Source organism: Alternaria conjuncta (assembly GCF_024043145.1).
Source record: "Alternaria conjuncta strain BMP 0040 chromosome Unknown scaffold_31, whole genome shotgun sequence".
NCBI classification, from domain to species: Eukaryota; Fungi; Ascomycota; class Dothideomycetes; order Pleosporales; family Pleosporaceae; genus Alternaria; species Alternaria conjuncta.
Window position 1 is genome coordinate 123,985 of NW_026250120.1, and position 11,934 is coordinate 135,918.

At 51.7% G+C, this 11,934-nt stretch overlaps 4 protein-coding genes across 4 annotated transcripts; 1 reads left to right on the forward strand and 3 right to left on the reverse strand.

Annotated features, from left to right (window-relative positions):
• Positions 1–201: 201 nt before the first annotated feature.
• On the reverse strand, positions 202–1,188 carry J4E85_011179 (uncharacterized protein; the record flags this gene model as incomplete). Its single annotated transcript, XM_051475382.1, has 2 exons — positions 202–897; positions 946–1,188. 2 exons carry the CDS (start codon positions 1,186–1,188, stop codon positions 202–204), a joined length of 939 nt encoding a protein of 312 aa, XP_051320829.1.
• Positions 1,189–3,920: 2,732 nt separating this feature from the next.
• On the forward strand, positions 3,921–5,518 carry J4E85_011180 (uncharacterized protein; the record flags this gene model as incomplete). Its single annotated transcript, XM_051475383.1, has 2 exons — positions 3,921–4,223; positions 4,280–5,518. 2 exons carry the CDS (start codon positions 3,921–3,923, stop codon positions 5,516–5,518), a joined length of 1,542 nt encoding a protein of 513 aa, XP_051320830.1.
• A 5-nt stretch (positions 5,519–5,523) lies between these two features.
• Positions 5,524–6,620, reverse strand: J4E85_011181 (uncharacterized protein; the record flags this gene model as incomplete). The annotated part of the gene is made up of 2 exons (XM_051475384.1): positions 5,524–6,053; positions 6,110–6,620. The coding sequence occupies 2 exons, from the start codon at positions 6,618–6,620 to the stop codon at positions 5,524–5,526; spliced, it is 1,041 nt and encodes a 346-aa protein (XP_051320831.1).
• Positions 6,621–10,393: 3,773 nt separating this feature from the next.
• On the reverse strand, positions 10,394–11,326 carry J4E85_011182 (uncharacterized protein; the record flags this gene model as incomplete). The annotated part of the gene is made up of 2 exons (XM_051475385.1): positions 10,394–11,047; positions 11,102–11,326. The coding sequence occupies 2 exons, from the start codon at positions 11,324–11,326 to the stop codon at positions 10,394–10,396; spliced, it is 879 nt and encodes a 292-aa protein (XP_051320832.1).
• Between the last annotated feature and the right edge of the window lie 608 nt (positions 11,327–11,934).

The window sequence follows — 11,934 nt, forward strand, 5'->3', positions numbered from 1 at the left end:
ATCCTATGATATGATGTCATGATACTGGAATGAGTGGTCAAGTGCGTGTTCCGATGGATATACCGCACCGTTTGCAAAAGTCTAGACTTGGCTGCAACTTCACACTACACGTCCCATCGCAGACGCCGAACAACAGCAGAATGAATGCATTGGTATCACATGGTCAATGTCCTATCCTCTCTCAACACCCCCAGTCTTAGCCTACTCCACATAATCAAGACTTCCCTTCCCCACAGTCCCCTTCGTCGCCTCAGGCCCCTTCTGCTGCCGAAGCTTCTCCTCGAACTTGGCAAACTCCTGCAACGCAATCTCCTCCTCCTGGTCCAGCACCTGCTGAACCCCCTTGACCTCCTCAATATAATGCATCAACATGCTCTCAATCCCGTTCTTGAGGGTCACGGTACTGGAATCGCAGGTCCGGCACGCGCCCCTCAGCTTCAACATGACTTGTCCGTCGTTGAAGCCGCGGAACTCAATGTCGCCGCCGTCTTCCTGGATCGCGGGGCGGACGCGGGTATCTAGCAACTCTTTGATCATGCCGATGACTTCGTCGTCATTTTCGTCGTAGGCCAATGAATCGGCTTCTTGGCCGCCTTGGCCTTGCTCGCCGGGTTTGGAGGCGACGGTGTTGACGATGGGTTGGCCGGACGTCATGTATTCGTTGATGAGGGCGAAAACTTCGGGCTTTACGTGCGACCAGGGCGTGGATGTGTCTTTGGTTACGGTGATGTAATCCGCGCCGAAGAAGACGCTGGTTACGCCGTCGATGTTGAGGAGTTGCGCGGCGAGCGGGGAGGGGTGCGGTGGCGCGAGTGTGGAGCGTGGGTTCAGGTACTCGAGGAAGGGTGAGGAGATTGTTTCGGGGAGGACGCGCTGGTTGGGGTTGAACTTTAGGGCCTGAGGGAGTTAGTATGGGGTGGGGTTGGGGTTGGAGGGAGTGCGTACATCGGCGTTGGGCGTTGGCTCGGTTTGGATGAACATGGTCCGTCGCGCGACTGTCGCTGATGGAGCTACTACTCTTTGGCTCCATGGCTGTGCTGTTGGTCTACGTTGCAGTCTCGAGGCTGTGATGGGCGATGATTGCTGGTGCAGACATCTCGTGGCGATGCGCGGTGTTGCGGAGCGTAGAGACGGTGTCGCACGGGATAGGCTGCGCATGGCAGAACGTGGGATTGTGCTTGAGGCCATCTTTTGTATAGGTGTGGATGGTATGTTTGGTGGGTAGGGTGGTGTGGTCGCAATGGCGAGGTATGTAGCTTCGTGAATGAAAGTTCGGGAACTCGGGCCAAACGAAATATGACGTTTGTCGGATTATTCAGCCACACGCTGACTGGCTCCCACTGGTCCATAGCTCCTTCTCTCCTTGTGCGTCTTACATGTTGCACAACTGATACAGAATAACTCGGAAGCATCTAAAACACCGACTTAGCCTTCTGATGGGACTGTAACCACATGGCAGATTCTCTACTTGTGTTATTCCTTGACAGATGCGAAGCCCTTTCGCGTAATACACTCCCACTGCCACCCGCCTTGGAATACCAACAGTGGTGGCCGCTACTCGTGTCGCATTATACAAATATCTGAGGTTGAAGTATAAACCATTTGAGAACCTATATGCATGCTAAGTTAGTAGTGTGCATGCAGCAAAATGCAAAATGCGACACGAATCTTGGCCACCCCTGCTGATGCTCAGTCTTATATCGGGTGCGGTGATATATACATTCCGGCATCTGAATCACGTCTTTCGAGAGGTCCATACGTCTCCTATCGCCTTATACAGTGTTGGCCACGAACGTTGTCGGAAAAGATAAGATTTTAAGCTGCGCATGGATGATCATGTATGTTCTCACGTCAGATTTCTATCGGTACCATTTCATTTACTTGTCTTATTCTATTGGACGGCCCGTACGATCTTATTCTATTGGGTGGCTTGTACGATCAGGACGAATAATTGGCTAATTTGGAGTCATCTGCCCTTCTGACGCGCCACAACAGCGCACTTCTCATTGCGCACCCGGGACTTCATGCCACCCGAGTCTCTTATGCCGTGGCGCGATACACTCAGGGAACACCTTTATTTCCGGCACGGCATCGTCTTATTGTTGGCACAGATCAGCATGGCTGAATCCCAAATTAGACGATTCTACTTGGGTGGGTAAATGGATCTGGGGGCCAAACCTAAGCGCTTTTCCGAATCTTACAATTACGCCCTGCGTAGGGCTGTAGCACGGCTTGCCTACATCGGTATGTCTTATTTAATTAACTACCTGACGAGTCCATTCGCCTTCCTTCGTCATTCCTCTCCTTGCCGTCCTCGTCGTCTAACTCCCTTATACGTTGCGATGCGTGTGTGCCTTCTACAGCGGGTGATATTCTTCACTTTGGCAGTAGGCGTTTGGGCCGATTGCTACTCACGCGATGGTGCGTATGCATCCGTACTTCCGGAACCAAAAGAGTCTTGCCATCATAGGCCCTTCTGTCTATTGCTAACGTGCGCTTCTCATAGGCGAGACTTTCCAATCTAACAATCCGACTAGCGATGAATTAGTCTCATGTGGCAAAGGCACGAACAATTGTTGCTTATGGAGCGAAAGTTGCGGCAGCAACTTGCTATGTACAAGATCAGGAAACATTGGCCGGCAATATTGCGCCGATAAGAACTGGACGGGCTGTAGTGACTTGTTTCCCGGTGAGTCCATACAGTCTAAGTCTTCATACAGAACACTACTAAGAGGACTTTCTAGAACAAGATTGGCAAGGGATAGGACTCATATCATGCGGAGAGAACGTCGTGTGTTATGGGAATGATCGCTGTTGCACAGACGGGCTATCTCAACTGCGCTATGTCAACCCGCTGACAGGTAAGTCTTGCCTCTACGAAGTGCATGTGAGACACATACTGACTTCGTACCCCTAACTCTGCAGGCAAAGTAAGCGACGCACAAGACAAGGATTCCGACGCGACAAAGACGCCAATGTGGTGGAAGGTCGATAGCTCAGGTATACTAGCCAGCTTGGGTACGGCCACTGCCTCACAAGGCGTCGCAGTATCAGAGGCGACAACCTCAACCAATTCACAAAGTACACCCGCGTCCTCGGACGGTAGTGCAGCGGCCTCTACACCCACCAGCGCGCCGTCTCCAACAGCAACCAATACCACAGATCAATCTGATGTATCGTCGAGCGGTGGTATATCGGCAGGCGCAGGAGCAGGCATCGGCGTCGGCGCAACTGCTGCTATAATCATCATTGCGTTGCTCGCTTGGCTCTTCCTCCGCGAGCGCAAGAAGAGAAGAGCACTACAGGGCAGGGGTCTGGCACAAGAACCATCTAGGAACACCTCAATGCAACAGACTCAGGCGGGTGGGAAGGGCCCGAACACGGAGTACTACGCGCATGAAGCACCGTCAGATGGGCGTACTGAGTTGGAACAAGAGAGGGCGAGATATGAGATGGACGGGAGGGCGGGGCAGGAGTTGCCTTGATGTTTGGAACCATCACACGAAGTAATTGTCTTTCGCTAGCCACTTATCGCCATTACATACCTCCACAACTACCCTTTCTTCCACACACGACTATAGGATCGTTTCCTACTTGCCGAAAGTCCTGCAGAAGCGTCTCATGAGCTTTCATGATTTGATGGCTCAAGCTGTGCCGCAATCCTACACGACGCTACCTGGGTACGCTCGTATTAACCCAGCAGCCCCGCGCACTGCCATTGGCTGTGACAAGGGACGGGCCGTGGTCCTCCCCACTCAAATTCAGGGAGCGGGACGTACCTATGTATCGAAGCTCGCATGAGATGAGGCACCGAAAGCTCGAAACATGCCCTGTTATCGCCTTGTGTCGCATCTTCTGATAAACAACGTCTTCCCTCATGCCTGGAATTCCTGGACATAGACCACTCCAACCTAGTCACGATGGCCACATTATCACCAACAGTCCTATTCGTCGTAAGTCTGCTGGCAATATTGTACCTCTGGCTTCGTAGACGACAGGACTCCAATTTACCTCCGGGACCGCCTCGTGTGCCCATTCTCGGCAACTTACACCAGGCTCCCAAAGAAGCAGTCTGGGTTACATACCAGAGATGGGTGGAACAGTATGGTCCTCTTGTGTATCTCAATTTCGGCGGCACGAATGTGATATTGATTGGAGACCACGAGGTGGCCAAAGATCTGCTCGACAAGAAGGCAATGATCTACAGTAGTCGGCCACGCATGGTAAGTCACGAGTCCGCTCTGCCGACAGCTGTGATAGCGACCTGATATATTCCAAGGTCATGGCACAAGAGTTGACGTGCAAGAGCAAGCACATAATGTTCAAACCATCCGATAGTGACTTTCTCTTGCACCAACGACTAGAAGCTCCTGTGCTCAGCCCGCGTGCGTCAGCCTGTTACACGGCAATCCAGGACCTAGAGAGCAAACAGCTCTTGAAGAACCTTCTTCAATCGGACGACTTCCCCAAGGAGTTTGAGCGTTTTGCGGCGAGCATCGTATATTCCATCACCTTCGGCATGCGCATCATCACCGGCGACGAATGGCAACTTCAGACCAGTCACGAGTGTCTTAAGAACTTCACTATTGCCGGTCAGGTGGGCGCGTGGATAGTCGATCTCTTCCCGTCTCTCAACCGCCTCCCAGCACCATTGACGCCATGGAAGAAAACGGCTGAGGCGTGGTACCAGATGTGGGAAAATCTCCACATGGCCAACATGCAAGACGCGCTTAAGCGCAAGGGATGGAACTGGGCCAAGGAATTCAACAAGTCAAAGGAGGCAAAAGATCTCGCTCCGACAGAGATAGCATGGGACCTTGGTATCCTGTGTGATGCTGGCGTCGAAACTACACAAATTCAACTGCAGATCTTCATCCTGGCGTGCGTAGCCTACCCGGATTGGATTTCCGCCGCGCAAAAAGAGCTCGACGAAGTCGTCGGTACTAATCGTCTTCCTGGATTCGAAGATCTTCACAACCTGCCGTATCTTCAGGCTGTGGTAGAGGAAAACTTTAGATGGCGGCACATTGTGCCAGCTGGGATTCCGCATGCCACGACCCAGGAGGACTTTTACAAAGGTTATCTGATACCCAAGGGTTCAGTTGTAGTTCCCGTGTTCGCCGCCATGCGCCAGAACTCCCGCACATATGACTCACCAGAAGTGTTCCGGCCTGAACGATGGATCGAAAAGACGCAGCCTGCCAACTTTGGATACGGCCGGAGAGTTTGCCCTGGACGCTTCATTGCACGAAACTCTCTAGCCATAGCGATGGCAAGGCTGCTTTGGGCGTTCAACATACGCTCTAAAGATGGCGCAAGGATCAACGTATCGGAAGAAATGTTTACAACTGGGTTTGTGTCCGGCCCAAAACCATTTGTTGCTGTCTTTGAGCCGAGGTCAGAGGAGCGCAAGGGTCTCGTTGAAAGAGAATTCGACCTGGTTGACAAGGACATAGCGAATCTTCTAGACGAGGCCAGAGGGAAACAGATTGCTGCTGGACTGTCGCCTCAAGGGTAGCTACCTTAGTTTACAGCAATGCACACCTTGCCGATGTGTTGACCTGATACCAAATACTCAAATGCAGAAACGACCTCATCCCTCCCGAAGCCAAACACCTTCTCTACGGGCACATTGAGGTTCTTGGAAGTCACGAAGCGTGTGACATCTTCCAGCTGTTGCTTAGATCCAACCATGATGCCGCGGACGATTGCACCCTTCGATAGGGCAAGCGCTGCCACGTCAGGCATCTTCTCCTGGGGACAGGAGGCAAGGAACCCTATTACAGCAATGTTTCCGCCGTAAGCCACTGCATCAATGCTTTGACCGATCGTTCCAGCTCCACCGTTCTCGAGAATGAAATCTGCACCGTGGCCATTGGTGATCTTGAGCACCTCCTGAGACCAAGCAGGAGTCGATTTGTAATTGATGGTATAGTCGGCACCGTACGTTCTTTGAACGTGCGCGAGCTTGTCGTCTGAGGAAGAAGTGATGATCGTGACAGCGCCTGCAGCCCTAGCCAAGATAAGCCCAGTGATCGAAACACCACCAGTGCCTACAAATGTAATCAGCGGTAGCTCTTATGATTAATCTATAAAAAAGAACCCTTACCGAGAAAGAGCACTGTCTGACCAGGCTTCAACGGAACGTTGCCGTAAAGCGCATTCCACGCGGTGGTTCCTGTACAGACCAGAGCCGAGAGCTGAGCGAAGCTAAGCTTAGTAGTTGAAGGTACCCTGACGAGTGCCGAGCTAGGCAATGTAATAAATTCCCGAAGAACTCCATCGTAACAACCACCCAAGCTATGGTGCCAATCCGGCATAGCACCGTACAAGGTCTTCAAGTCAAAGGATGCAATCACCTTGTCTCCCTCGGCGAAGTCCTCGACGTGGCTGCCCACACGTACAACCTCTCCAGAAAGATCAGAGCAAGGCACCACATTGTATTTCACTGGGAAAGGGTACTTTCCGGTGGAAACAGCAAAGTCGCGGAAGTTGAGAGCTACGTTCTTGATTCGGATCAAGACTTCTTGAGCGGAGGGTTCCGGCACGTCCTCTTCGCTGACCTGAAGGTCTTGGATGGAAGTGCGCTGGGGCAGTCGAAAAACTCGTTGTTTGGTCATAGCGAATAAGGCTGTGTAAAAGTTGGGGGGTAAAAGGTGTGACGAAGCAAGTTCAATACCCAGCTTGGTGATCGTACCTGAGCGTCTTTATAGCTTTCTAGCGGCACCAAGTATATTAAACCCAATGTTGATAACATTATGTATCTACATACCAAACTACACCGCCGAGCAGATGGTTCCTTGTATGCACTAGGGCCGTTCATACAGGTGTAACCGCAAGCGCCAGGTCTTTGATCATCCGTCGGATGGAGATTGGACTGCACGTTTTTCTCTAAAACTACATGCTGGGTTTGGCCTATGTCTGGCTAGATAGCGCTTAGGGGAGGCGATGTGCGATCATTTTCGTGCGTGCTTTCCTATTCGGGATGTCGGGTGCTTCGGCTTGCTTCTGACACGGCCCAACCTCGGTAAAGTGCTTGGTATCGTTGAGACCCTGGCGTCAGGGCAAGTGAAAGCGCTCCAGGGCTTACCCACCTTCTCTACGATCACCTCGATAATTTCTGACATATTGCCTCAATGGCAGGTGACTCAGAGATCGTTGCGCAAGCCAGTCGAACAAGGTCTCGATTGGGTTGGTAAGATCGAAACTACGTCATCATTGCCTTCATAATGCTAATGTTGCAAGCTGAAGCCTATGCTGCCGGCGCAGAAGGCGGAAGTGTGCGTTCTATCCCAGTTCTCGTGCGTGTTTTTTGGTTCATTTTTCCTAGGCGATGGAGCTCAGCCACGATGCCGGAGTTGTCAAGCTCGCGGTGATGAGTGCCGCTGGGGTCTGAAAGCGTCGTTCCATCCGTCCAGAGCGCTACAATTGTCCAGCGAGGATAGCGCTGCTTTGCTTGCCGTTGAAGGGGAACGAGGCCAATCTGGCGGGCAATCCGTAACGACTGTAAGCTAGGGTCGACAGCTTTCTTAGGTCTTCCTCAAGTGTGCGTGCTCACAGTGTTCAGATCGTGGATAACACGGATCAAATCGTGCGCGAGTACCAAGATCCCTATGCTGCCACATCTCTAGATCCTGGGAGCTCGAGCGCGGCCACAGCTCGGTCAGAAAGCCACTTGGACGCGAGCACTTCTGATTATCATCTGGAAGCTTCTGTTGCAGAGTACGCCGAATTGGAGCTCACATCGTCAAGTTCGGCTGTGTTGGATCGCAACGTCGCGGCCAATCCTGCCGCGACGGCTCAAAGTCAGGGTCTTGAAGATAGTGGTCATTTGCTCCAAAGCACCTTTCTCTCTCTGTCCGGGCATGCTTCGTCAGTGAGCACGTCAGCTTCCTCATTTCTAAATGATCGAGCCGTCAGCTGTATTGCGCCATCAGAGATTGAGGCTGAGCTTCCTGTGTCGAAGGCGGAACAAGCTCGGCTCGTTCGTGTGTATCTGCAAGAAACGGGGACGTGGTGCGAGGCCACAGACTCAGGCAGGCACTTTACAGGATCATATGTTCATAAATTGATGGAGAACAAACCGTTCGCAGCCGCAGCCATGGCTCTGGCATCCCGACAGCTTGACGCCCTACATCACAGTCAGCGTCAGAGTACGTTAAGCCTTTATCAGCATGCTGTGCAGTCACTGCTTCACTATGAACCATCTCAGTGTGGTGAAGCTACATTAGCCACTTGTATCCTACTAAGCGTCTACGAAATGATGGCTTCTGATGTTGGCGAGTGGAGACGCCATCTTAAGGTTCGTTTGATTGGTAAGATTGGTGGATTGCTAATGTTGACTTCTTATACAGGGCTGTGTCTGGAACTTGAAGTCTAAAGGTTGGAACGGCTCTAGTCCAGGACTCATAAAGGCTTGTTTCTGGGCTTTCGCACGTATAGGTACATTATGGTTACATTGCATCACGTCCTCTTGCTGAACCGTTCTCAGATGTATGGGCAGCCTTTGTGCTCGAAGAAGAGACCCTGATACCAACCGATGATTGGGTCGATGACAGCAATGTGCAGTCAATTGCGGCCGCTGCATCAATTGACGCTTACTGCAATCTTGCTATACTTATCTTCGCGAAGATAATAAATCTCATTGCAACGAGCCGGAAACAACAAGGACACTTATCTGACAGCCCGTCTGCTATTAACGCATTGTGGCGTGAACAACAAGATTGGCGAATTCATCGTCCGAGGCAAGTTCTTTCTCTCATCAGAACAGAGGCACATCAAGGGAACCCATTTCCGACTATTCTACACACCAGCAACTCGTCGGTTTGCGGCAACACTTTCTACCATGCCGGGTCCATTCTGTTGCTACGGACAGGAAATGTATATCAGGACGAAACCCACGCTGAGACAGAGAGGTATGATCCAATCTGGCATGCCAAAGAGCTCTGTGGGATCAGCTTAGCGAATTCATCGCATGCCAACTGGAGCAATCACTTACAGCCTCTTTACATTGCTGGGCAGGTATTCGGCGATAGCTCGCCTATGCAGCAAGGTGTCTCACCGCGACTGAATGAGAGCGACATTGCAAACGATGTGAAGTATGCGGCAGAGAAGCTCGCGCTGTTGAGACACCTATCCAAGATAGAGCAGGAGATTGGCTGGACAACCTCTGGTAGAGCAGCAGACCTAAGAAGACTTTGGGGGCTTGGGTAAACAAAATGCAGAGTGTGGCATGTTACCTGTTCTTTTATATTACTGTTGCTCATCTTGTTAAGTAGGGTTAACTAGCGGAAGATAGTCGACAAGCATGCCCTATGCAACTAATAAAAGGCAACAGCTTCTATATACACGTTAAACAATGTTGCAAACTAAGCACTATTAGAAGTTTTGTTACTAATAACGCTGTGCGATAACCTTTATATAAGCTCAGCTGCCGGGAAGCATTGGACGCAGTCGTTCGCTCCCGGGGTCGTCATTCACCGTCAATATTTACTCCCACAACGAGCTCATCTTCCACATACGACCATAGGAACAAGTCAATAGCGCTTCCCGTTCGCTCAGCGGTACTCAAGCTTGTTACCGGCTAGCTAGTAGCTTCGTGGGTGACCAGAAGCGAATCCTAGCTGTTGTATGTTTTTGCAGTTTTTTTGCGTGTGGATAGCAAAAAAGAAGTTGTGTGTTTTTACCATTTGAACCATCTTTTTGCTACTTAGCTAATCTTTTTGCTATCCGCTTGGGAATCTCGTCTGCGAACATGACGCGGTACATTTGATTGAGTTATTACAACTCGTCAATGCTCATCGTGTCGAGTGGGGTCGGTTGGTGGGGAACTGTCGGCAAGCATTCCCTGGGCGGCGCGCAATGCATAAGGTTCGTGAGAGACCGAACTAGTGGTCTATCCAATACTCTCGGCGGCTACATGTCGATCATGCGTGTTGTCCAAATTCACCGCTGGTTTGCGGGGACGTGACGAGGTTTTTCACATGTGTGAATGCCGGAGACACGGACAGTATTGTGCATTCATGTTCGTTCGAATAGTTCGCCATGTACTTTATCGCTAATCGTGCCCAACTGAATCGTTGCCAACAACGACAAGTGACAAAGACACGATACCGGCAGCATCAACAAGGTACAACAATGTTTTAGATCATATATATTTGTTCGGTATTGACATTAGGTATTAGGTTTCGTATCGTATCCACTTCATCATACAATCTCTTCTGATCTCATCTCATTCGAGTATTCAACTCCCTCCTCTCCGTGTGTGGTATAATGCGTAAACGTCGTAATAGAGTACAGGTGTAAGGAAAAACAGTCATGCTTATAAGCATAGACCTTACTCAATTTAGAGCATCGCCAATCTCATCTTCGCATGAGGCTAGGGTGTATTGGCTTAGTAGTTGGTGGCTGAGCCGTAGGTAGCGGTGTTACCGTTGTTGGCGTAGTTAGCCGTAGGGGCAACGTGAGGAGCAGTGTGGTATCCACCGGTCACAGGCTTGTCGGTCGCGAAACCAGTGTGGGGAGCAGCGACGGTGGAACCGGTGTAAGCGGTGTCGTGGCTGGGGCGGTAGTCGTGGGTGCCAGCAGGGACAGCGAGGCCACCAGCGGTAGTAGCAGGGACGGTACCGACTTCAGGGTCGCGGTGTCCAGTAGTGCGGTTAGCCTTGCGGCGCTGCCAGAACTTCATGCCGGAGCCCTTGGTGTAGCCGTTGCTGGGGCCGGGACCGAACGCCTTCTCCTTCTTGTGGTGCTTCATGAGGAAGACCTGGACGAGGGCGCTGAGCAGGAAGAGGAAGGCGCCGATGATGGCGACGGCGAAGCAGGCCGTGTTGAGCTTACAGATCGTGCCGAGCGAGGCAGAGTAGGTGATCTGGTCGCCGCGGCCGTTGGAACCGAAGCCTTCCTTGGAGTTGGCGGGTCCGTCGCCGAGGGGTGTCTCAACGCGGCCGGAGCAGCTGGATGCGCCATCGCGGGTCAGGACGGCGACGGCGATCATGGCACCGCAGCAGAGGATGTCGAGGAGTATGCCGAGGAAAGCAAAGATTTTCTGGATATGGCATTAGTATGTGTTGATATCAATATCGCCAAGGGGTTGTCTTACCTTTCCGCCAAGGAAGCAGGTCAATAGGACTGCGAAGATGGTGTATAGCACAGTCGCACCAGCGAGACCGGTAACGGCTTGCTGCCAGACGGGAATGTTGACATCGCGGTCCGCCTCTACAGACAGGAAGTAACTGTAGATACCGAGGATGATCGCAGCACAGCAGAACTCAAGCGCATATAGCGCTGTAGAGCCCAACTTCAAAGCAGCGCCGCCGAAACCCATTGTCGCAATTAAGTTTCGAGGTAGATGAGAGAGGTGCTAGGATCGGAGAGGTGACGAGAAGGGCGATGCTCAAGGTGTATGTTGTTGTGATGTTAGACTGTGAATACTCGCCAGCCACAGGGGGAGCGAAAAGGGTTTATGTGTCTCTGTCCGTTTCGATGCTGCCCTGGGCGATGACGCAGCCTTGCAACTCGCTTTCCATGATGCAGCATTGGCGTCGTCGTGCCTGCCTTGTTCCGTCAAAGTTCGCTGTCGATCCCGCCCCGTGCGTCAGCCACGCTACCCACTAGCCCGCTTTTTGAACCCTGCTTTTACTCTGCCATCGACCACACGTCATTTTTTTCACCGACGCATCTCATCAAACTTGTGCCCTGAATCGACCAAACAGCGTCCTGGACTGCGCCCCGACCGACGGTTTCGCCGACGAAAGAAACTCAAATTCGGAGCTTGCCATGATGCTGCCCACAAGCAAGATGATCTCAAGCGCAAACTTGGCAGATGAGGTGTTGGTGGTTTTCCAGGGTTCCTTTGGATGAATTCGTCGACGTGGCTGCGACTGGATGCGAGGCAAGCCACAGTCTGACAGGCACAATGCACATGGGCGGGTA